At 41.7% G+C, this 24,968-nt stretch overlaps 1 protein-coding gene across 6 annotated transcripts in view; it reads left to right on the top strand.

Annotated features, from left to right (window-relative positions):
* GPATCH2 (G-patch domain containing 2) overlaps positions 1 to 23,852 on the top strand; it is a 182,107-nt gene extending 158,255 nt beyond the window's left edge. For all 6 annotated transcript variants that reach the window (XM_021064103.1, XM_021064101.1, XM_021064099.1 and 3 more), the window contains 2 exons: positions 5,536 to 5,624; positions 19,493 to 23,852. In XM_021064103.1, coding sequence (XP_020919762.1) covers positions 5,536 to 5,624; positions 19,493 to 19,713 — 310 coding nt within the window. In that variant the 3' untranslated portion in view covers positions 19,714 to 23,852. The remainder of the gene's footprint in view (positions 1 to 5,535; positions 5,625 to 19,492) is intronic.

Here is a 24,968-nt window from a genome sequence, read left to right as displayed (position 1 = left end):
AACATGATCCTAGTAGTTAAAAAATATTGATGCTCAATGGTACTTGATACTTAATGTGCCTATCAGTACAGAAGAGCTAGATACTGATGTTGACTTGTTCGGCTAATATGCTGAGGCATGTTGACACCGAGTAAAGGGGAAGAGAGGGGAATTCGAATCTCGAAGAGCAAGCTCACACGGGGCTGGATTTGCACAGGACTGCCTCTCCAATGACACTGCAGACCCGCCTCGCCTCCGTGCAGCTGATGCCCTGTCCAGGCTTATATGTTTCTAACTGACAGTGAGTGTTCTTGCCAAATGCCAGGGCCCACAGTCACATCTGCTTGTCTCTCCTCGGCAGCTTGGGAACACATTTTATCCAGGGGGCAGCTTTAACTAGGCCTAATGCTCTGAAAAGCCTCTATTTGTAAATGCGCCTACAACGAAAAGACAAGTTCCTATGGAATTCCCTTTAATATTATTGTGTTTGACACTGCCTGCTTCAGCCCTTGTCAGCCCTTGTCAAAGCCAAGTTCTCAGGCAAGGTGGTCCTCCCTGGGATTTTTTGATTCTGTGTTTTGTTCTTTTTAGTTTTTTTATTTTGTTGCCTTTTTTTTTTTTCCCTCCCGATAAAATGCCCTGTTTCTTCCCACCACCCCATTCAGAAGGGTGAAGGGATAACCAAGTGAAGTCTTTCAGAAGCAACACAAAAGGAAGAGTTCTTTCTGAGCTCTGCTTTCTCATATTTAATAGGAGATTTTTCCAAAGGCGGACGGACATGGGAAATGATGTTTCAAATCATAATTCAGGGACAGTGCTTATCAGTCCTCAACGAAACAGCATCATTTCATTGTCCTTTCCACTCAGAAATAGGTGTGCTTACCCCTAGCATTTTAAGGTGTCAGCAGGTATAAAGTTAGAGGAATTTGATTTTTCTCCCCTCTTCTCCACCCAAGCAAATGCTCTGACTAAAACAAATATACGGATTGGTAATTTCCTAACACAGCCTTACAAAAGGCTCTTAACATTTTCTGAATAACTTTGGGTCTGTTCGGAGGACCGTGTATGGTCGGTTTTGAAACACCACCGCAGCAAAAAAAACAAACATTGTGGCTAAGAATCCACGTGTCGTTCTTGGCAAAGACAAATAACTAATTGGAACAGAAGCCACTGGGCTGCCTTTGAGATATTCATTGATTTTAAATTAGACAATAACCGTTCTGTTTTACATGAAGAGTGACAATTAAATAACACAGCCGACCTTACGTAGTGTTGTTCATAGCAGCTCCAGTGCACCTGTCTGAAGGAAAGAGGGGGAGGGACGCGCTCAAATGAGGTAATCTTACTGATCAATAATCCAGATCTCTCAATGTGCTGTAGCAGGTAGTCACTTCTTGATAGAATTTTTACCGAAATACAGCTCGCTGTTTTTCTTACGGCTCGGGTCTTCGGGTTCAGGGTACTGACTTTATTAACTTCATTCTCCTTGAGCGCTTGTCTCTTTTCCCTTCTGTAGCTGGGGTGGGGGTGGGGGAGGAGGGTGAAGGAAAACATTATATTCCACCTGTTCTGTAAAGATACCTGAAAGGGCATCTGGGGCCCAGCGGAGGAGGAAGAGGCTTTAGAAGAGGGATCTTTTGGGAAGCTTGGCACCGTCTTTGTCAATAGGTCTTCCGAATCAATTTTAATAGTGTACAAAAATCATAAAGTTGTAAAGGCAGTACTGACTTGGGGAGAGTGATTTTTCAAGCAATTAGAAGACTCCGGTTTTATACAACTAGTTCAAGAACAAAATAAGTAAAAACAAGCTGTGTTTCTAGTCACAGTGAGGAGTTCCCAATGTGGCTCAGTGGGTTAAGGATCCACCATTGCCGTGAGCTGTGGTGTAGGTCCCAGGCATGGCTTGGATCCTGTGTTGGTGTGGCTGTGGTGTAGGCCGGCAGCTGCAGCTCCAACTCAGCCCCTAGCCTGGGAACCTCCGTATGCCATGGGTGTGGCCCTAAAATGAAAAAAAAAATTAAAATTAAAAAAAAGAATAGTCACAGTGAGCAGCCACCATGTGTCAGACCCTCAAATACATCTCATGATTTGTAAAAAGGTTTTTCTTTTTTCTTTCTTTTTTTTTTTTTCTTTTGCTATTATAGGACTGCACCTGTGGCATATGGAGGTTCCCAGGCTATGGGTCGAATCGGAGCTATAGCTGCCAGCCTACACCACAGCCACAGCAACTTGGCATCCAAGCTGCGTCTGCACCTATACCACAGCTCATGCCAGATCCCCAACCCACTGAGCGAGGCCAGGGATCGAGCCCACATCCTCATGTATACTAGTTGGATTTGTTTCTGCTGTGCTGCAAGGGGAACTCCCTAAAAAGATTACTCCTTAAGAAGGATGCTCCTGGCTAATTTTTTTCTAAGTTTAGTTTGAGCTTTAAATAAATCTAAATGTCATCAAAAACAGACTTAGTTTTTTAAATAATCCAGAATTGACTTTTCATTGACTACTTACCCACCCCTGCCCTGCTCCTCACTGACACATGTTAAAACAAGTTTCATCGTGTGGCAGTTTCATATTATGCTTTTTTAAAAATTTTATGTTGCTTGGCCACACCCACAGCATGGGAAAATTCCCGGAGCAGGGGTCACACCCACACCACTGCAGTGACAATGCCCCATCCTTCACCCACGAGGCCACCAGGGAACTCCCAAATTGATATTATTCCCAAACACAACAGAGACTGATAGCCGGGGAGGAAGCATTTGTCTGGACGACTCGCAAACCCAGTTACCCTCCCACACCTGGCTCTTCAGCATCCCAGGAATCCGGGTAGCTTTCCCCTGAGAGATGACCTTGAATGACCCACTGCTGCTATAAAATCCGAACACCTTCACTGGGCCCCTGCGTTCTCCTTCCATCATCCCAGACCTACTCACACTCCTCCGAGCAGAACAGTCTTCATCATTTAGAAGGAGAGAGAGAGACTTTGAGCAACGGGTATGGAGGACCTGGCCAGCAGAGGCTTCATCCAGGAATATTTGTCCTATTTGAACATGAGGATCAGAAGGAGCTAGTCCACGGGCTGGTTTTCACAGCTCCAACACAAAAGGGCCACACCGCAGAATGCAGATTCCCACCTGATTCCTGTGTCCACGGTGTCAGCTTCCCCTCCTCAACCGGTCCTGATATCTGAGCGCGTCAGAACTGTTTTGCAGAAGAGAAACCACTCCAGTCTTTCTTCGGGGGTAGGGGTGGGGTTCACGAGGGATCAGAGATATTCAAGGATAACTTCATACAGAAAGGTAAAGTCATGTCCCTTCTACAGAAATGCCGAGTGTGTGTTTGAGATTTTATTTAACTCCTTGATGAATGAGGGAGCCTCGCACCTGTTAGCATGGGTTCAAAGGAGAAACGAAAGAGGCACAAATGTACACGGCGTGCGGAAGGTGGAATAAACATGCAGACGGCGGCAAACTGGCTTTTTTCCACAGGAGGGAGAATCGTCTGTCCTCAGGACACAGTTCCTTTGCGTTACTGCAGACAAGAACGACTTCCCATTTGCTTTCAGACAGCTCCCTTAGAGGCGGAATCAGATGACCAGAAAGATGTACTCTCAAAGTGTAGTTTTCAAGAGTTCGCAAGGGAGCTCAGTGGGTTAAGAACCTGCTGTAGTCTCTGTGAAGATGTGGGTTCGATCCCTGGCCTTGCTCAGTGGGTTCAGAATCCAGTGTTGCTGTGGCTGTGGTGTAGGTCGCAGATGCAGTTCAGATCCCACTCCTAGCCTGGGAATATCCATATGCTGCAGGTGAAACCCTAAAAAGAAAAAAAATTCTTTGTCTTTTTAGGGCCGCATCTGCAGCATATGGAACTAGGGGTCAAATCAGAGCTGCAGCTGCTGGCCTACACCACAGCCACAGCAATGCCAGATCCAAGCCACCTCCACGACCTACGCCACGGCTCACAGCAACGCCGGATCCTTAACCCACTGAGCGAGGCCAGGGATCGAACCCACAACCTCATGGTTCCTAGTCTGCTGAGCTATGACGGGAATGCCAAATTTTTAAATTGCTGTATCATTTTTTCAAATATGTCATTATAATCATTTTTCAGCGTTATGAACTAAAATTACACCTCAAAACCCAGTAAAAATTTAGTTATGCATGTTAATAAACCTTTGATATATATATATATAGTATGTGTATTTCTATAAAGTTAGTCATTAATTGAACTAATTTTTTAAAAATTTTTTATAATGATAAATATTTGCTCTATAAAAGAGAAGCAGCATGCTGTCGATAGAAAGACAAAAGAAAACTAGACCAGCACCTATTTGCTTTTCCCTATATTGATAGATTTCTCACAGTCTCCTTCTTTGGTTGTATGTATCCCTTGGATTAGCTAGGTCATTAATTATACTTTATTTGGTGCATTAAAGATAGAACCTATGCTTAAAATAGCTTTACTCCCCAACTCCAAGTTTTCATTATATTTACACACGAGTATAAATGTAGAAGTATATATTTTCAGGTTTGCCTGAGATAATTTTTTCCTTTTAAATTTTTCTCTAATAATATGGTTGTTTTCAACGGGCCTTATAAAACTTCAGGATACTCCCAGATATCTCTTTTTTTAAAAAAAAAAAATGACTTCTAATAAACATGCTTTATCTATTTCTGCTTCATGATCCACAGATATTATCCCAACCCCATGTCAGGGGTTATAATCCAGGAAATGAATGCAAGAATCTTCAATAGCTTGAAAAATTTGAAGACTTTTAAATCTTTCCCATTTTATAAATTTGTCTTGACTTCCAATTGAGCCGTTTCCAGTTTTTCCAAAACTCTTCAATTTAGGAGTCCGTGAAACAGACAGAGCAGTCTAACTTGGGTTCCGAGAGAAGCAGCTCTACTTCTCGGTTCTTATATATCATGTCTTTACAAATGTAATACAGTATCATGTTAGCCTGTTTAGTATCAGTAGAACCGCATTCGTACTTTCAAATGATGTTTCCTCACCTAGCGAATAAATAATTAACTGAAGAATTCTAATCATGTGAATTATAAGGAAGAATATCACCGTTTCCCTCCATCTGTTTAAAATGTTTGAAGAGAATTTGCTGCCGCCTGATATCCTAAAAGAAATTGATCATACTTTTCCTGTAATAAATGTTGTTCTGACAGTAAAGCATTAGTAACCAATTGATAACCTAGCAACAATATTGTGATCTCTTTAGATAATTAATCTTAGCTATTTTCCTGTCAGAAGCAACAGTGCTCGATTTTATGTTGAGCCAGAAAGATTGCCAGTTTTGAAAATTAAAAAGCATTCCTTTTATATTATTCATTCCAGTAACAATTTATGATGGCGCATTTAGCGGCTGAACGCTTGTCAACAAACGTAATTATGTTTCGATATAAACAAGATTGGTGGTTTGACTGTGCTGCTCCATCTTTGTTGAGAATGTTTTGATTTAGGTTCAGATTATACAAGCTGTGTATTTATGTGTCATTTTTTTCCTCCTTTGTTAATAGTTTTTTTTTTTCTGATAATTACTTGTAGACAAACAAGCCTGCATTTAGGATCCTTGTGCACGGGAGATATCAAACGGAGAAGAAAGGCTGCACCTCTGCCTGGACCTACCATCGCAGGTAAAAGGAAGGGGCTGGGGGCAGAACACACATGCCAAGTTCATAAATCCTCGAGAGTAAACTCGAGATAAGCCTTCATCACTTGTCCAGAGGAAGAGCCATGATTCTAAGAAACTGGAAAATCGGATCTTTTGTCTTCGGTGTCAGAGTGTGTTGTACGTTCCTGGGGTGGGTTTTCCAGGCAGCTGACCACGAAAGTATTTCTTCCACTCCTGCCCAAATGCGAGATTCCCTCTGAGGTATGGAGGGATACCGAAATGTCAAAAGCTGTGTCTTTGGCCTCAAGAAAGTTTCAGACTTGTTGGGAAAACGACGCATAAACAGATGAAAAGGCAGGTAACCCCAGAAGCAATTAGCAGTAATGAATTCACAAGTACGGTAGCAGCCTCAGAACATAGGGCCCGTGACGCAGTAGACGGCAGCCTGGCTGTGGGTGCGGCTGGCTGGTCTCTAGACCCAGCTCCGCGGCAGTCTTAGATTCGTCTGTCTTTACGCAGGCAGCTTAGCACTAGAATTTTTAAAAATTGGGAGTCACCATTGTGGCTCAACGGGTTAAGAACCCAACTAGTACCCGTGAGGTTGCAGGTTTGATCCCTGGCCTCGTGCAATGGGTTAACGATCCAGTGTTGCCATGAGCTGCGGTGTAGGTCGCAGATGTGGCTAGGATCCCTCATTGCTGTGGCTGCGGTGTAGGCCAGCAGCTTCAGCTCCGATTCGACCGCCAGCCTGGGAAAGTCATTTGCCCTGGGTGCGGCCCTAAAAAAAAAAAAAAAGGCAAAAAAAAAAAATTTGAGAAAAAAAATCTCTCATCAGAATTCCCAGTGATGTTCTCACTGGCTCTGGTGCCTTGGGATCAGCAATGTCTCTGCAGCACTGGGACACAGGTTCAATCCCCAGCCCAGCATAGTGGGTTTAAGGATCCAGAGGATCTAATCCCTGGCCTATGAACTCCGTATGCTGCGGGGCAGCCAAAACAGACGAAGAAGATCTCTCATCAGTTCCACCTTAAAAGCCGTGTTATCCTATGAGTGTGGTACAGGCAGAATCACAGGTGCTAAGCACAGAGACTCACTAGAGCAGCGAGGCAGGACGCCCTCCTGGAAAGGCAGAGACCCCCGCTTGGAGGGGAGGACTGTGGATAAGATTAGTGTGTGTGCCTGAGGCGTGGTGAGGGAGGCAGAGGTAAAACCCTGTGAGAAGAGGAAGCACACTGGGCCCTAAGTGTAGACACGCACATAGGAGTAAACAACGGTCAACCCTAATGGGTTTGTGATGCAGCAAACTGACCATGAGAAAATGTTCTCCATGTAGGTTCTTGATCAAGTTCAAAGTTATTATTAGAGCATTGGCCTGTGGCCTGGGACCCTTAACTATTCAGATTTTAAACTGTCCCTCTCAACCTCATTTGGGAATTTTTTTTTTTTTTTTTTTTTTTTTTAATTTATGGCTGTACCAATAGCATATGGAAGTTCCTGGGCCAGGGATTGAATCTCAGCTATAGCTGTGGCAACGCTGGATCCTTTAACCCACCGGGCCGGGCCAGGCCAGGGATCGAACCCGAGCTGCCACATCGACCTAAACTGCTGCAGTCAGATTCTTTTACTATTTTTATTTTTTGTATTTTGGGGACCACTCTCGTGTCATATGGAAGTTCCCAGACTAGTGGTCTAATCGGAGCTACAACTGCCGGCCTACGCCACAGCCATAACCATGCCAGATCTGAACCACGTCTGTGGCCTATACCACAGCTCGTGGCAACACCAGATCCTTAACCTGCTAAGCAAGGCAAGGGATTGAACCTGAGTCCTCGTGGATGCTAGTCGGGTTCATTACCCCTGAGCCACAACGGGAACTCCTGCAGTCAAATCCTTAACCCACTGAACCACAGCAGGAACGCCCAGGAAATCTTTTATAGGAAAAATTTTATTTTTTCATGATTAGAGAATATGACAATAAGATTCCTAGCAATAGGAGAGTAAACAGTGAGAAGGAGGAAATATATAGATATAGATGATAGGTAGATAGATAGGTAGGTAGATAGATAGGTAGGTAGGTAGATAGATAGATAGATAGATAACCTTAACCTGGTCATTGCAAAGGAAATAAAAGATGTGAAGCTTAACGTCTCTATGCAGTAGTCCTGCCCTATAGTTCAGCACTAAATGATTGAAGAATAACTTAAAATTGGAGCAGCCGTGATACAGTTAGTTGTTCCATCCACGTAAAAGCCATCGTTGTGAAATTATGCATGTAGTTGTACGTGTAATAGCCAGTCTTTGTCCTCGAGCTTTGTGGACTTTTCCGAAGGGGAAGCTGGAAACACCTGTGTAGGGAATGTGTTCGTGCTTACCGAGAAAAGCACTTACCACTTCTTGGGTGCCTACCCAAACTTTGTTCTTTGATTTTGTCTTTGCAACAACTTGATGATCTAGCTGTTGCTATCATCACTGTGCCCCATAAAATAGAGATTCAGAGACGGGTTAGCTTCTTCCCAGCTACCGAAGAAGATGGATGGCTGAAGGGCACGGGGGGAATTCAAACGAACATCTGCATGACTCCTAAAGCCATGTTCTCTCCAGGACATCACACGTACGGCCTTTTTGTGAGACTGTATTATATGTAAAGACCATCTTATTCCATATGTTTTATGCCATTTTGTACACACACATATACGCACACTCCCATCTTTCTATGTAGAGAAGCTATTATGTAGTTTATATAGTTTGTTTATATATCTATAGACTAGTATGTATCTTAAGTCCCATAAAAGATTTATCTAAATCTGCTGTGTGGAGATACAGAACCGTCATCAGAATACTTCTAATACATCTCTTTGTACAGAAACATACAGCCACTTGTAGAGCAAATATATGCTCTCAGTTCTTCAAATCTTTTCACGAGGCAGGTGTAGGATCCTTTAATACTCCCATTCCAGCTGCATGGTCTCCTGAATTCTCTTATCTTTCAATGATTCAAACATTGGTGGCAGAAATAGGACAAGCGCAATCTTCAGAAGGTGACTAAAGCACCTGAGAGCCAGCAGTAGGGAAGAGAGACCATCAGGGTCGGGTCCTACTGCTCTGAACATATGTGAAGTGAGAAGGAAAATGCATAATGGTGGGGAGAGGATAACGTAATTATTTCTACAAGGTGATTTTTATGGTACAACTCAGTAGCGTCAGAGGAAATCATTTTTACAGAGTATGAATATAAACATTAAACTTTAGCCTAAAACATTCCTAGGCTTACACGCCAGACGTTCTATTTCAGAACTGTTGTCGGTTCTCCTAAGATTCAAGGTTTTTATTTTATTACTGGTTTTTTACTTAAAAGAACATAGTTCATCGAAATTTAATGCATTTTTGTAATTAATCAAATAGTATTGGAGGAGGAGAATTATGTTACTCATTTTCCATGCATTTTTAAAATCCACACATAACCGCTCCTCTCAGAGGGGAAGAGAATGAGGTTATTTAAAAGTCCTCAGTTTTAAAAAGAATATCTTCTAATACTAATGAATCAACTCTAAAGTGAAGATTATTATCCAAATTCGAGTAAGAACTGTCTTTGCATAAATACACTTTGATAATGAGGTTATGAATCCTAGATCATCTTGTCTCCAAAAATTACAGTTTTCAAATTCTGGAATATAATCAGTCACATAACAAAGAATCTTCTGTGTGTAAGTTTCCAAAGTGGAGTTATCATGTAGAATTATTTTAAAGACACTATTCTTACCATTTTATAGGCCCTTGCAGACCTCCCAGAACACATCTGGAATTGAGATATATTTTCAGTTTCTTTTAGCTTTAGTCAACATTCAACCTAAGCTGGAAAAAGACAGATGAAAGTAACACTTTCCAATTTCAAATCGGGAATAAGAGTTAAAAGGCTGACAGTCTGAATATTGTTTCATGATCCTCTCTGATTTATATATGAAATATGATGTGGTCAAACAATAGGTTTAGAAAAGATATAGCAAAAAACTGTCAGAAAACTATAATTAGACACTTTATATTCTCAAACTGGGTTTACACAACAATTTAAAAATCTAAAGATAAACAATTACATATTGTGTTCATGATAAATAATATTTTTAAAAGATGTAAAGTCCCCTATGAAATTAACAACCCCACATCTGATCATCTTTATCTGCTGGTGTATTGAAAATTTTACCCACCCTGTTGTAGCAATAACATGGACGCATAATTTGAATCGCTTTATAAGGCTATAGACCGGCCAGCAGTGTTATCGGTTGAACATTTATTAATTGTGACAGGAACACCGAATTTATTTCAGTGCTTTAGCTTATTTACTGCTCTTTCACCTTTGCATTTTGTATTGACAAAGTAAAATGAATATTGATAAGGTTCGGTATTGATTTTTAAATGTATGGCTTGTTCTCTGCCTCATTCAAAGTCACATACCAAACGGGAGTGGATGTCTCAATAGCAGAGCAGGTACATTGACTGTTATAAAACTGAGAACCGTTGAAGCAAGAAGGTTTGCCAGCAGAATGCATTTGATAGTTTGAAAAATGTCATCGGTAAAGGTGAAGAAGAGCAGTAAGCGAAATAGGAGGAATAGTATTAACACGTTTTTAAAAGGCCATCCGCAGCGGTGGCCATAGTCTTGCGGAGAAGTCCGAGCTTACTGAGGATTTGACAGCGAAGACATTTGACTATGTTTATTGAGATACTCTGGCGACTACATTTTTTTTAAACGTTTTATCCACCTCACAGTACTAAATTCGTTATTATCCAAATCCAGTATTTGCTGTTACTGTCTTGCTTTCTATGGAAACATTATCATAGGAGGGTATTCATACTACGTGGTAGATGTTCTTCTCAACATTTTAATTTAGGCACAGAGATGCCTGCTGCAGTTCAAGGTTGTCAGTATAGATGTTGCTCCAGGGTACCTGTGTCTTTGTGGACATTCAAGTTCTTGGCAAGAGGCTTCATTACAGCTTTGTGTGACTTCTCAGTTTTTCCCTCTGCATCCTACTGATACTTCAGTAATGAAATAATCGTTATGAATATTTAAGGCAGTCGGGAAGGTGTAAAGCAAAATGGGCGAAGCTTTCCAAAAGGTACTCTTTCAATTAAAAGTCATAATGAACATAATCAGGAAAGGTTTGATATAACTAAACTCGTTTTCAAGGTGCTCTGTCTCTTCGCTTTTCCAAATTTGTCCTATCAGTAATTACGTTTTTATTTTTTTACCTCTTTTTATTTATTACCACTGTAGCTTATCTTATCTCTTCCATGACTTTCAAACAGGCAGAATTGGGGGGTGGGTGGGCGTTGCCATTAATTTCAAAACCAAACTGTATCTGCATATAGAGCAAAAACCTGGGAAAGTTACATGTAACTCTCCCGTTCTTGCATATATAGACCACCTTTCACCTTTCTGTGCCTCAGCAGAGCCTTAAACAGCTCTCCATTACCATATGGCACAAGAAACACTTAAGTACATGTATTAGATAGCAAATAATTGCTGCTCCTGACAGTATAAAAGACTGAATACCACCTCACACCAGTCAGAATGGCCATCATTAAGAAGTCCACAAATAGCAAGTGCTGGAGGGGCTGTGGAGAAAAGGGAACCCTCCTGCACTCTTGGTGGGAATGTAAGCTGGCACAGCCGCTATGGAGAACAGTATGGAGGTACCTTAGAAATCTATACCTGGAACTACCATATGACCCAGTGATCCCACTCTTGGGCATATATCCGAACAAAACTTTCCTTAAAAAAGACACATGCACTCGCATGTTCATTGCAGCACTATTCACAATAGCCAAGACATGGAAACAACCCAAATGTCTATTGACAGATGATTGGATTAAGAAGATGTGGTATATATAGATAATGGAATACTACTCAGCCATAAAAAAGAAAAAAAGAATGCCATTTGCAGCAACATGGATGGAACCAGAGACTCTCATCCTGAGTGAAGTAAGTCAGAAAGAGAAAGACAAATACGATATGATATCACTTCTGTCTGGAATCTAATATATGGCACAAATGAACCTTTCCACAGAAAAGAAACTCATGGACTTGGAGAATAGACTTGTGGTTGCCAAGGGGAAGGGGGAGGCAGTGGGATGGACTGGGAGCTTGGGGTTAATAGATGCAGACTATTGCCTTTGGAATGGATTAGCAATGAGATCCTGCTGTGTAGCACTGGGAACTATGCCTGGTCACTTATGATGGAGCATGATAATGGGAAGAAAAAGAATGTGTACATGTATGTGTAACTGGGTCACCTTGCTGTACAGTAGGAAAAAAATAATGTATTGGGGAAATTAAAAAAAAAATAAAATAAAAAGACTGAATAATGAGAAAATACTCAAACCACAGATACCCGGACATACTGAATAAAATGTAAAACCATCTCTTACATAGCTGCAGAGCTGAGACTACAGGAAAGAGAAAAAGAGTTCTGAGAAGCCCCCATGCCTGTGCCAGTCTCAGAAAACTTGAGGCATATTGGAGAGAACCCAGCTGGGAACCTGGGTATAAGTTTCCTTATCAAGCTAGAACCCTGAAAAGTCTCTATTCTGGAATTGGGCAGACCAGGAACAAAACTCACCCAAAGGCACAAAAAAATAAAGAATCGAGTTTCTACGTGGGTTCCAGGTAGAAAACTCAGATTTATAACCAAGAGCCTACCCTCACCTAAGTTTCCAGTTTAAAATTATACCAAGCCAAAAATTGTCATTAAAAACTGGTCTTTAAAGCAAATGCTAAACCACTCTAGAGGTGCATACCTTCAATCCCAAGCCTCAAGAATCACCACGAATTAAAGGCCTACTGGCAATGATCTCACAAACCAAAACTGAAAGAATTAGTTATAAAAATAAAAACAAAAGGGAACGACTGGAAAAGGAAAAGACTGCTGTGATAAAGAGCCAAGTAGAAATTTGAGATTTATTACGAAAAAAATCTTGAGGAAAAAAAAACTTAAGAGCTAAATTCTGAAGACGCTACCAAAAAGAAGCACAGAGGGGTAAAAACACAGAAAATATTTTTTAAATGCCCAGGGTATTTGAAGAAGGTGAAGTTCAGTATGTGTCTAATAGAACTTCCAGAAAAAGTAGAAAAAATAGGGAGGTGCACTATTCCAGGAGAATGTTGACAGAATTCAACAATAATGACAGAATTTTGACAACCAAAGAAAACTTTAATCTTTATGTTGAAAAAGTATACATCTTGGGAGTTCCCGTCGTGGCGCAGTGGTTAACGAATCCGACCAGGAATCATGAGGTTGTGGGTTCGATCCCTGGCCTTGCTCAGTGGGTTAAGGATCCGGTGTTGCTGTGAGCTGTGGTGTGGGTTGCAGATGCGGCTCAGATCCCTCATTGCTGTGGCTCTGGCGTAGGCCGGTGACTACAGCTCCGATTCGACCCCGAGCCTGGGAACCTCCATATGCCGCAGAAGCAGCCCTCGAAAAGGCAAAAAGACAAAAAAACAAAAACTATACATCTTTATGGGGACATGGTAAATATAAATAAAGTCATACCTAGACACACTATCATAAAACTTCAAAACACCAAAGACAAAGAGAAGAACCTAAGAGCAGCCAAGGAGAAAAAATACAACCTACACAGGAATGAAATTACACAGGCAACACATTTGAAAACAGCAGTAAAGTCCAAAGATAAGAGAGAATATTTTCAAAGTGCTAAGATGAAATAACTGAATCAGCGTAAAGTTTTATGCCCAATTAAATTATTTCCCAAGAGTGAGGATGAAATTAAGACATTTTCAGGTAAAGACTCTTTATTACTAAATTTAGTAACTCATGTAGAAGAAAATGGAATCCATAAAAAATAAAAATCAGGAAGGAATTGGGAGCAAAGAAATTGTTAAATGTGCATAAAGCTAAACTCATATTGAATATATAAAAGCAATAATTACAGTGACAGTGACTATAAAGAGGATTGATGTGGGTATATAAAAGTAGGATGGAGCTAAAACTTGGGACAACAATATGTAAAATGTGGGAGAATAAAAAGTCAGGTATGCATGTTGACACTTAAAGGTCATCATTAAAGGAAAGAAATACGATGCATAATTTTCAAGCTAGTATAATAAACAAGCAATGGATGCCAGAAAGGAGGAAACAAAAAGTATAGAAAAGGAAGATAAATAGAATTAAGTAATATGGTAAAAAATAATCCAAATATATCAGTAATCACAATAAATGTAAATGGAATAAATGTATCCGTTAAATTCAGGGATTATCATAATGGAGAAAAGAACAAAACTCGGTGTATATTGTTCACGACAGATACAACTGAAACATAAATTGCCATTTAAATATCAGCCAAAGAAACCTAGAGTAGCTAGATTAATAACAAACAAGGAAACCTGAGGTATTTCAGGAGAGTTGAAACACTCTTCACACAGACTTACTACGTTAGTTTAGACTAGCAGGTTTTGGGTTTTTTTTCAGGAAGTTTCAAATTTGTGACCATATTAAAATCTCAGGCATTTGGGGAAATGTGCAGAAGAAATGACATAGTAGAAAATAATGGTGATATATAATATTCAAAGATCAGTGTTCAGCCAGTGAAAGGATTGCATTAAGACTCAGATGTCCTAAGTTCTACCTGGGGCGCTTTCTAACTGGTGGACTTAGGGCAGGTGGGTTCCCTCTTCTTCCCTCAATTTCATCTGTAATGGAGCCAGTAATGACCCTTCAGACTGATAAGGAAGATCAGAAGAAAGGATGGGTACAGAAGCACCGGTAATCTCCAAGAGCTGCTGCAGATATCCTGTATTTTAAGTTATCCAAGTACCTCGGTGTATGTACTATGCTGTATATTGTCCAAATGCAAACCGAGTTACTATTGCACCTAACATGACCCAATTAATTTGTAAACGGTTTGCCACATCTCCATGAACGTTGTCTATTTGCCAGTGCTTCTCATAGGAAGGCAGTGCAGGTCATGGAAAGCGGGTAGGCTTTTCCAGTAAGCTTAAGCAAAGTTCGCATCTTAGCTTACTCACTAGGTGGTAAAAGGACTTCATCTCTCTGAGGCCTGATGGACGCCCCCCGCTTGCACACTTGCTGTGAGAAATGGACATGATGAATGCCAGGTGCCTAACAAGGCAATCATATGCTACGTACGAGGTGGGTAGAGCTTAAGTGGTCTTGACTATATTATAGGAAACAGACATCCTTTTATTCTTTTCAGAACTAATACAGCTTTAGTTTAGATTTGGTTTAGTTTTCTGATTGTTCAACACATGATCATCCCATAAAAAAATGCATTCTGTATAAGCAAAACATCTGTTCAGAAACACTCCCTCCAAACATGTCAACAGAGATCATCTCTTTTATTCCCTACTATGCAAAGTTTGTATCACTTAAGAAAATAAACAGGAAACTAGTTTTACATTTCATTATTAAAAAGGAAGGCCCTGGGCCACTGCTGTGCAGCAGAAAGTGACAGAACACTTGTTTCAAAATAAAAACAAGTGCCTGTATTTTTAAGCAGTTAACTATTCAAGCCGATTTTTAACAAAATTCCCATGAAAAACCACCTGCAATAGTGCAGATAAAATGTCAAGTAGTCTAAATGAGCGAGGCTTTTCTATGTCAGGAAATGAAATAGTTAAAACATTTGACCAAGAGTAGCACACCTACCCCTTTCTCACATCTCACGTGGTGCTCGATGCAGTTTATTTTCTTAACACCAATCAAAAGCCCGTGTCCCTTAATTAGTTACTGAGACCAGAGATAGTATTATAACTTGAAGTCCTAATATTGTCACAAATAATAACAGTAACCTTCTCTTCAGCTGGCTGGTAAAGTAATGGGGAAAGAGGCTGGGGGAAAAGAATGAGCACAAACCACTAAAAGCCGCCTGCACACAGGGTTGGGATGGAAGCAATGCACTAGCTGTTATGTGGGAAGCAGCCTGTGTCACCTCCCCTTCCATTGGCTGTTTACCCAACATCAATACAACACTTTAGGAGCCAAATTACTAAACAAGCTGCCAATTAGGCTTGCAGTCAGCTGGATAGATTAGCAGCTAAGAGAGGCCGATACAAGATTTTCATCTCTTGAGCCAATTACGCAAGTGAATTACCATCCACAATACTCTTTGGAAAATTTGAGGGGACAGGACCGACTCAGCTTAATAGATATCAGAGATCCAGCATAAAGGGGGCCGGGAGCTTGCGGACGGGTTAGCAGGCTATGTATTGCTAAAATTGCCCGAGCAGGGGGAGAGCCTCCCAGGAAAGGACTTAAAGGATTTAGCACCGCCAGGAGCAAAAGAAAAGGAAATTATGGTTGTCAGATGCTGTGCTGAGACTGAGTTGTTCCACTCCCATGTCTTAATCTCATAAAAGAAGGATGCCAGGCCAACCGTAGATCTCACTCTAGAATCATTTTCCATGAAAAATGAAGTATCTGCTGGGTTTTTTTAAAAAGGTTATGTAGGAAAGGCATCTTTTTGTTTGTTTCAGGAATCTCTGTTTCTATGTGGAAAGATTTAGCATCTGAGAAATTAAACATTCTTTTTTTGTTGTTTTTTATTGGAAAGGTAATGCTTTATTTTATTTTTACTAAGAAGAGGAATGAAACCAGCATTAAAAAGAGAGAGAGAAGGGATTCTTTTCTGCCCGCATAAAAACCAAGCAAGGGGGGCCACTGCTGGGCCCCCATGCTGAAAAAAATCAACATTTTAAAATCACAATAGGGAATCAATTTTTCGCTGTTAACTTTAGAACTAAGAATTGACCACAGTTTAGGAGTTTGTGCAGAGATGTTTTATATCGACTTCATATTTTTCTTTCTTTTTTTTTTTTTTTTTTTTTTTGTCTTTTCTAGGGCCGCACCCTTGGCATACTGAGGCTCCCAGGCTAGGGGTCGAATCAGAGCTGTAGCCGCCAGCCTACACCAGAGCTGCAGCGACTCGGGATCTGAGCCGTGTCTGCCACCTACACCACAGCTCACGGCAATGCCGGCTCCTTAACCCACGGAGCGAGGCCAGGGATCGAACCCGCAACCTCATGGTTCCTAGTTGCATTCGTTAACCACTGAGCCACGATGGGAACTACTTTTTCTTAAATGTTAAATTTTAAACCTGAGCCTTTGCAAGTCCTGGCATCAAAAATATGATTAAACAGGAGTTCCCGTCGTGGCGCAGTGGTTAACGAATCCGACTAGGAACCATGAGGTTGCGGGTTCGGTCCCTGTCCTTGCTCCGTGGGTTAACGATCCGGCGTTGCCGTGAGCTGTGGTGTAGGCTGCAGACTCGGCTCAGATCTCGCGTTGCTGTGGCTCTGGCGTAGGCCGGTGGCTACAGCTCCGATTCAACCCCTAGCCTGGGAACCTCCATATGCCGCAGGAGCGGCCCAAGAAATAGCAACAACAACAACAACAAAAGACAAAAAAAAAAAAAAAAAAAAAAAAAGATTAAACAGATGTATAGCCTAAAGCAGCATTAGATCACGGATCTGAGCTTATAGATGGAATTAATTCATCTCAATCACTACAATATTAGGGATATAGGATAAAATGCTGGTGTACCATTTAACCTGGCATACTTGATCAGCAGCTGTTCAGAAAAAAATTAGCTGCCTTGATGGTCTTTGTCGTCACTATTATCATAATTCCAAAGTAAAAACTTTAAAAAAGACAGACATTGCCTTTTTGTTATTATATTAAACAAGAGTTTTAACAAAAAGCTTCTCTTTTATTTGGTAATTGAGGCCCATTTTTTATATTCTATAAGTATTTATATGTATAAAATCTCTGTGTATGTGTAGTTTGCCCTTTTCAAGCAGTAAATAATAATTCTTAGTCAAGAATTTTTCTTTGATACCAGCTGTTGCCCAATCAGGCTGTTGTCAATTGAAAGTTTTTTCCGTTACATGTTAAGATACTTTTTTTTTTTTTTTTTTGTCTTTTTGCCTTTTCCAGGGCTGCTTTTGCAGCATATGGAGGTTCCCAGGCTAGGGGGTCTCATCGGAGCTATAGCCGCCGGCCTTTGCCAGAGCCACAGCAACACCAGATCTGAGCCACATCTGCAACCTACACCATAGCTCAGGGCAATGCCGGATCCTTAACCTATTGAGCATAGGCCAGGGATCGAACCCACAGCCTCATGGTTCCCAGTCGGATTTGTTAACCACTGAGCCACAACGGGAACTCCATGTTAAGATACTTGTTTAATGAGCTAGGAGCCAATTTGACAAATTCAAAACCAGCTCATTATTGTGGTAACCCGATGCCTACTCCCTGTAATGAAGGCAGCAAATGACATCAATGTATTCTCTTCTCAGTGTGAAAATGCACTGGAGGTTGAGAACAGCAAAATGTTGGGTGAAAGCCTTGCAAAAATTAGTTAATGGTTACGCTATAGTTTCCGTTATAAAACTCATTAGTTTTATTTATTTTGCTTTTTAGGGCCGCACCTGTGGCATATGGAGGTTCCCAGGCTAGGGGTCGAATTGGAGCTATACCTGCCAGCCTACACCACAGCCACAGCCACACGGGATCTGAGCCTCGTCTGTGACCGACAGCACAGCTCACGGCCACACCAGACCCCCGACCCACAGAGCAAGGCCAGGGATTAAACCCGCATCCTCATGGATACTCTTCGGATTTGTTTTTGCTGCACCGCAATGGGAACTCCCAAACTCATCAGTTTTAAACTCATCAGTTTCGGTTGTAAATCTCTCTAGCACCTTGCAGTTTCCTTCTTTAAGTTAGACTCCTGGGGAATGACCCACTGACTCTTCCCCAGAAAGCCAGGTACAGATAAAATATACTTAGTTCACCCCTGACATCTCTTGTATGACATTATTTGATTTTTTTTTCCTGTGAAATACACGTTGCCAGAGGATACATGGAAAGGTGTAGGTACAGTTTTAAAGAACAATAATAAAGTGGCCCTTGGCGTAGCCACCACCCAGGTCTAGAGATAGAACACTCAACTCTGCGGTGCCATAGGTAATACTTTTATTATTGATGCTTAAGGATCCTTCTGTGCTTTGTATCGCCGCCGTGAACACAGTCCTGGGAAGGAGTCGGGGGTGGGGATTGAGGGCTGGAAGGTGCTATCCGAATCCCGCATCAGGAGGGAAAAATGGACGCTGATGGGAGAGGGGTGGAGGGGGGACGCGGGCTGGTGCCAGAGAGACGGCTGGCTCACAAGCCTTTGCGAGCAGCAAGTGATCTGGTCAACCACTGCCCATTCCCACCCTCGGCCTGTCTAGGAGGACCTAGCCCACAGGGCAGAGCAGAAATACGCTGGACCCAGGGTCGAGCTGGGACGACTGGGGCCTCCTGCAGACCTCAGAAGTCAGCCGTCTTTATCCCTGGGGGCCTGGGGAGGGCTGGTGGGCAGACACTGGACCCTGGACATTTATGGCCCCTGTTCTTTGGGGGAAGCCCCAGAGGGGGCAACAGCAGTGCAGGTGTCCTCGCTAAAACAAAGGTTCTTTTGAAATACCTTCACCCCTTTCTTCCTCCACCGTCTCTAATATTAGTTTGTTTGATAATCACTTCCTTAATTATCAAGGAAGAGCCACCACAAATGATCTAGTAATTGAGTTTTGATTGCCTTGTATGACGCCTGTTTTACAGATGAGAAAACAGAAGCTCTAAGAGGTGAAATAACTTGATCCGCCACTGTGTGTTAGAGCTGAAACTCTAACCAGGGCCTTTTTTCCCCATGGATCCCTCTGCTGCAAAAGCTGCTTATCCAAAAGATGAATCAACAATTCCCCCGAAGCTCTTGTTGCAAGAAAACGTTAGGAACGTGACTCTCTTTGCATCATCACCTGTGTTCATCCTTTTCTTTTCTTTTTTTTTTTCCCCTTTGGTTGTCTTGTAATTTCAGGAATTGTAGGAGAAAATGCCCAGCCGATCTTGGACAACAACATTGGAAACCGAATGCTCCAGAATATGGGCTGGACACCTGGGTCGGGCCTCGGACGGGACGGCAAGGGGATCGCAGAGCCGATTCAAGCCATGCAGAGGCCCAAAGGACTGGGACTTGGGTTTCCTCTACCCAAAACCACCCCTGCAACCACTGCCTCCAACGCCGGAAAAGCCAGCTAAGAAGAAAGGCGGCGAGGAGGTGTTTGACGAGTTGTATCCGCCATCTCTGTGCCCATTGTTCTAAAATGACAACAGAGCTTCTGCTTTGGAAGCGGAAATCTCACATCAAAGCCTCAGACTTCTCCCTCTAGCTTCCTAACTGCACGCAGTTCCGCCACAGTGAGAGAAGTGGCATTTCATCACAACTCATGGTGCTAAAACCTTCACGTTGTAAGAATTTCCAGCCATTTGCAGCTCTTTCTAGGTAGCAAAGAACAGCACATCTAACTTATTTTGATCGCCTAGGTCAGTAACGTCTAATGCTTTAGCCTGATGCATCCGTGTGTGTGCCCGCTGAAGCCGGGCAACTGTGAGCATGCCCACGGGTTTCTAAACCGGGCTCGGCTGGAATGGGTTCTGTTTCACATTCTCCCTTGCCCTCGTGATGGAAAACACCCCTCATCACACCACCCGAGTCCTAAGCACATCTTAGCTTGAAAGGCTGGCCAGTTTCCTCTTCCCGGAATGTGGCTTTTCGGTGATACCCTTTAATCCTCAGTGTAGGATGAAGTTCAGAGTTGACAAGCAGCAGTTGCTATTCCCGTCTGACGTTGTGACAAAAATAAACCCCATCGTTGTTATCACCAGAGTGCCCTCAACATCACTTGAATGCAGATTTTATAAATTTTACCTCATGTCGAACATAAAATAAGTATGGAAAGAAAAACGTATTTTTTAAATTCACCATGACTGCACTGTAAATCCTATTAATCTAGACGGACTTCTACCTCTTTCTTCCCAAAGGGTGATATTTTTTTAAGACCAGCTCAACTGTAGTAAAACCTGACTTGACGGTGTAACCATCAGAGTCAGTTAGAATATTGAATCAATTTATTTGAAGATTTAAATGGCTCTCCCAAGAATTGAGATTTCTGACAATGATCCAGCCCATTTACAATGTGCACACACACACACACACACAGAATGGTACTGGTTTGCTCTTCCCAACAGCTAAACAGTTATTTTAAAACCAAGCAAAACAAGCCATTTTTAATCATGTGCTGAGTATTGTTCTATCTTGTATCATCTGTTTCATGATGTGCGAGATTCTCGATTGCTCTTAGTTTAGAGGTGGATCAGTTATCATCTTCGTTAAGGACTAAAAATAATAATAATAGTCTCTTTGGAATGGCCTTTATTGGTTGAGCGAAGGCCAAGACAACACATCTGAGTCACCTTTCTAATTTTTGTTTAAGCTTTGTTTTTCTAGAGCAGTTTTAGCCTCATAGCAAAATTAAGGGGAAAGCACAGCAATTTCCCATATACTCCCTGCCCGACGCATGCACAGCCTCCCCCGCTCCAGAACGGTGCCTCTGCTACAAGTGATGAACCTACAGTGACACATCATCAATCGCCCAGACTCCCCAGTTTACACTACAGTTCCCCCTTAGTCTTGAACATTCTGGGTTTGGTCAAACATAGAGTGACTTGTGTGCACCACGCTAGTACCGTACAGAGTAGTCTTACTGTGATAAAAGTCCTCTCTGCGTCTCTCCAGTAGGTTTTTGAAAATCTGCAAATCCCCAGGAGTTCTTTTTCAAAGGGGGGGAGAGGAGGTTTGTGCATATGGCATAGAACTGCCCCTTGGTCCCCTAAAGTAAATGCTGCCAGTTGGGGAGAGGACGGACAGCCTGCTCTTTTGATGGCTTCATGGCTTGCCAAGGGACTCGTTCCTGGTAAGCATTATCCCCTTTCCTGGAGGTGCTGGGGTTAGAGGACAGGTTGATTAGGGACCAGGGACCACCAAAGGAGCGGACTTTTCGGAGCCTTCTTACTGGATAACGTAACCCTGTGGTAATCATACCACGGACAAGGTCATTACCTAAAAACGTGCCGTTTTTAAACATGATTTTTGTTAAATACTCGTTCTATCTATGTAAGGTGTAAAAGTTGGGGGAGATTGTCTGTATTCTGATTGAAAATGTTTTCGTGGTAGTAAGTAGCACGCTAGGGTCTGTTCCGACGTGTGTGTGTGTGTGTTTAATTCCATTGCCTAGAAGTGTTCTGAGGTCCTAGAATTTTGAAAAGCCACATTTGGAGCCACTGGTAACCCAATAGGGCGTCGTGAGACTGATCCCAAACTCCCCAAGGGTTGTCCTTTCCCTCTCACTGCACCATGTTCGGATGTCCCAGTGGGGAGAGCAGAACACACACCGGCTGGCAAGGGGGAGCTCCCCAACCCAAGCCTGCAGCTTTATGAGTGCTTTTTCTTGTCCTCTTGGACCAGCCCTAATCTTCTGAAGCAAACCCTCTAAGACACCCACGGAGCTGGGGTGTTCTCGAACCCCCCCTCCCCCCAAATACCTTCAGCTTTACATCTTCCCCTCAGAGAATACAGGCCTCAGTCTTGACACGAGGGCCCTCTCCTAGGATGGGAGACACTTCCGATTCTCTGGACGTGTTTCACTATACAGAATACATGCATCCGTGGTGAAAGCGGGGAAGTGACAACATCCCAGGCTTTCTTTCCCCCCCCCACCCCACTCCCACCCAGACCGGCACCAGGAGCACATCCATCCCTTCACCTTTTGTCCTTAAGAAAACTCCGTGCACCCCTGAAGTTCTGCTTGGATGGACCTGAACTTGAAGGAATAAATACAACTGAAAAATGGAAGTTTTAATACACGTCAGATATCTCTTACGACATGAGATAAACTAATTTATGTTTTCTAGATAGTTATACTTAACTTTTACCAGGGACTCTGCCCATAGAACCCAAAGCATTCAAAGGAATTCGTGCTTTAGAATGTATCCATCATATCTCCGTATAAGGTGGTTAGATTTTTCTCCTCTTCCAAAAGCCAGTTCTGTTCTGCAGTCTCCAAAGCCTCGTATCAAATTAATTGCTTGTGCTGGAAAGTTTAGAGAGGGCTTCGGTCTCTTCCTCACCATCCAAATCACCCATTGCCCAGCAGTAGCCCAGAGAGGCTGAGCGTGACGCTACAAGCTACTCACGTGCTTTGTCTTTATATCCGTGTTAGGCTTGATACTGACCCGACTGTATGGAGTCCCTGCCTTCCTTCCACCCTCCCTCCCTCCCTTCCTTCTCCCCAAAGACAATTTTAAAGCTATGGTCCCCTTCAAATTTCTTTGCTTTTATTTTTAAGATATATGGCACTCTTTGAAAAGAACATCTGCCGCTAACGAAAATTTACCAACGAACTGGTCTCAGCATTTGAAAACACAGATTTTATAACTCATACTGTTGCTATCAAACAGAAGTTAAGACGGTAGGGTTAAAAATATCCCCAATATATACATATAGGTGTGTTTACAGGGCACGTATGTGTGCAATGTACAGACAGGATTGCAAAATAGTTGCATTTTATTAATATTTTAACATTGTGAATTGATATTCTTGCAGTTAATTGAACTGGCAATTGCTTCTCCAATATATGTTCATTTTGAGCTGATATTTCATGAAGGAGAAAAATCACTGTTGACATGCTTTTTAAAACCGTTTCCTCCTATACTCTGTCTGTCTTTTTAAAAAGTGATCTAACTTGGAACTGTAAAATGAGGCTGTCTGGCAAAGAGTATTTTGGATTTTTTTCTTTTGGTAGAGAGGTGTATTAATAATGCAACAAAGAATGAAAGAATAAACAATGTTTAAGAATATTATTTATAAGGCATGATTGTCTTTGTGTTTTCAATGTTCCCCTCTTAAAGTAATAAAAAATAAAGTTGAAAGGACTTTAAAAAAAATTTTAATCTCTACCCCATTGACAGTCAACATGTAAGAGTGCAGTTAAATTCGCTGTTCATCTTCTTAAGCAAGCCCTGGAAAATTTCAATATTTTTAAAGAAATATTTTTAAAGAAAAAAATTGGTAAGCATATTTGATTCATTGATCCAGAGCTGACGTGACCTGTTCTACCACATTTTCCTGGCTTTGTGTATTTTCTCTGAAGCTGGGCTAGACTCACCAGCTGAAGGCCTCTTTCCATTCAAAGATGCTGATTCTAAAGTTGCGAGTGCGAGGTTTCCATCAGAATCAAATGTGTTATGGTCCCTCCATTCCTTCTGGGGAATTGTCCTTCTCATAACCATGCTTGGATATCTTAAATATTTTGTAATACCCATTAAAGTGTTGAGTTCCATTTGCTGTAGGAAGCCTCTGAGTTGTGAGTTGTTAGAGTGAGTGGTTTTTTTTTTTTTTTTTTTTTTTTTTTAGTCCAATAGGTATTAAATACTCATTTATTTAACAGGCTTGCAGTAATATATACTCAACTGACAAGTGGACCATGAAGGCTCCTTCTGCTGGGTTCCTTCTAAGCAAAGACTCATTACTTTACACACCTGACATTTTAAGTAGATCCAGATTTGTCTCTAGCGAGTCAGTGCCATTAACTGCCAGGATTATGATCTACTGGTGCCACTTGTAGTTTTATCTCTACATTAGAGTTGTCTTCTGTCTTTGAATTGGCAGGCAGTTTAAATTATTCTCAGGCTCACAGACCACACTCCCGTTGCAGTATCAGAAAGCTATGTTTACTCCTTCATCTTTCAAGGATGAAGTTAAGTAATAATTGAAGGCTATTTTTGTGTGCCCTTGGGCTTGTTTTTTTTTTTTTTAATTTCTCCTTAGTTTGGATATTCGAAATAAGTTACTAGCATTTAAAATGTGTGTATAACACTTCATATTTCGGTGATAAAACTATATAGAGACAAGACTATTATGGGATCCCATCCCAAGCAAAAAGAACGCTCAAACCTACTTTCTACCTGTTTTCACCTTCCTGTTAAATTTCAAGGAAATGTATATTTCTTCCTACAGGCAGCCTTCTCTAATCAAAGCAGAAAGGATGAGAAATAGGATCCTAACGGATTATATACTTTAAAGGTATGCTTTCCAAAAGCAAACAAATTCTTACGCCCCTTAAGGAAGTGAATTTCTCCAAATGCCAGAATTTCATGGTTGTAATGAGCAATTGAGTTGAGGGTGAAAACATTCAGGCTCTGTTAGATGGCTGTGTGGCTAAGCTAATTCTAAAGTTCTTTTTTTTTTTAACTCAATGAATTTTATTACGTTTATGGTTGTTCAACAATCATCACACCCCAATTAAAGTTCTTTCTTGATGGCGTCCACTGATGATGAGAACGATAGATGATCCGCGTTGCAGGTGGGCGGCATGGAATTCACAAAACCTTTCTTAAGTGAATGGGAAGCACTTGGCAGTGCATTCAAGTTGTGACGTTGAACGGAAAAGCCACCA

The sequence above is a fragment of the Sus scrofa genome, chromosome 10, assembly GCF_000003025.6.
Source record: "Sus scrofa isolate TJ Tabasco breed Duroc chromosome 10, Sscrofa11.1, whole genome shotgun sequence".
Classification (NCBI taxonomy): Eukaryota; Metazoa; Chordata; class Mammalia; order Artiodactyla; family Suidae; genus Sus; species Sus scrofa.
Note: the sequence above shows the minus strand (reverse complement) of the source record. Positions and strands in the feature narration are given on the sequence as shown.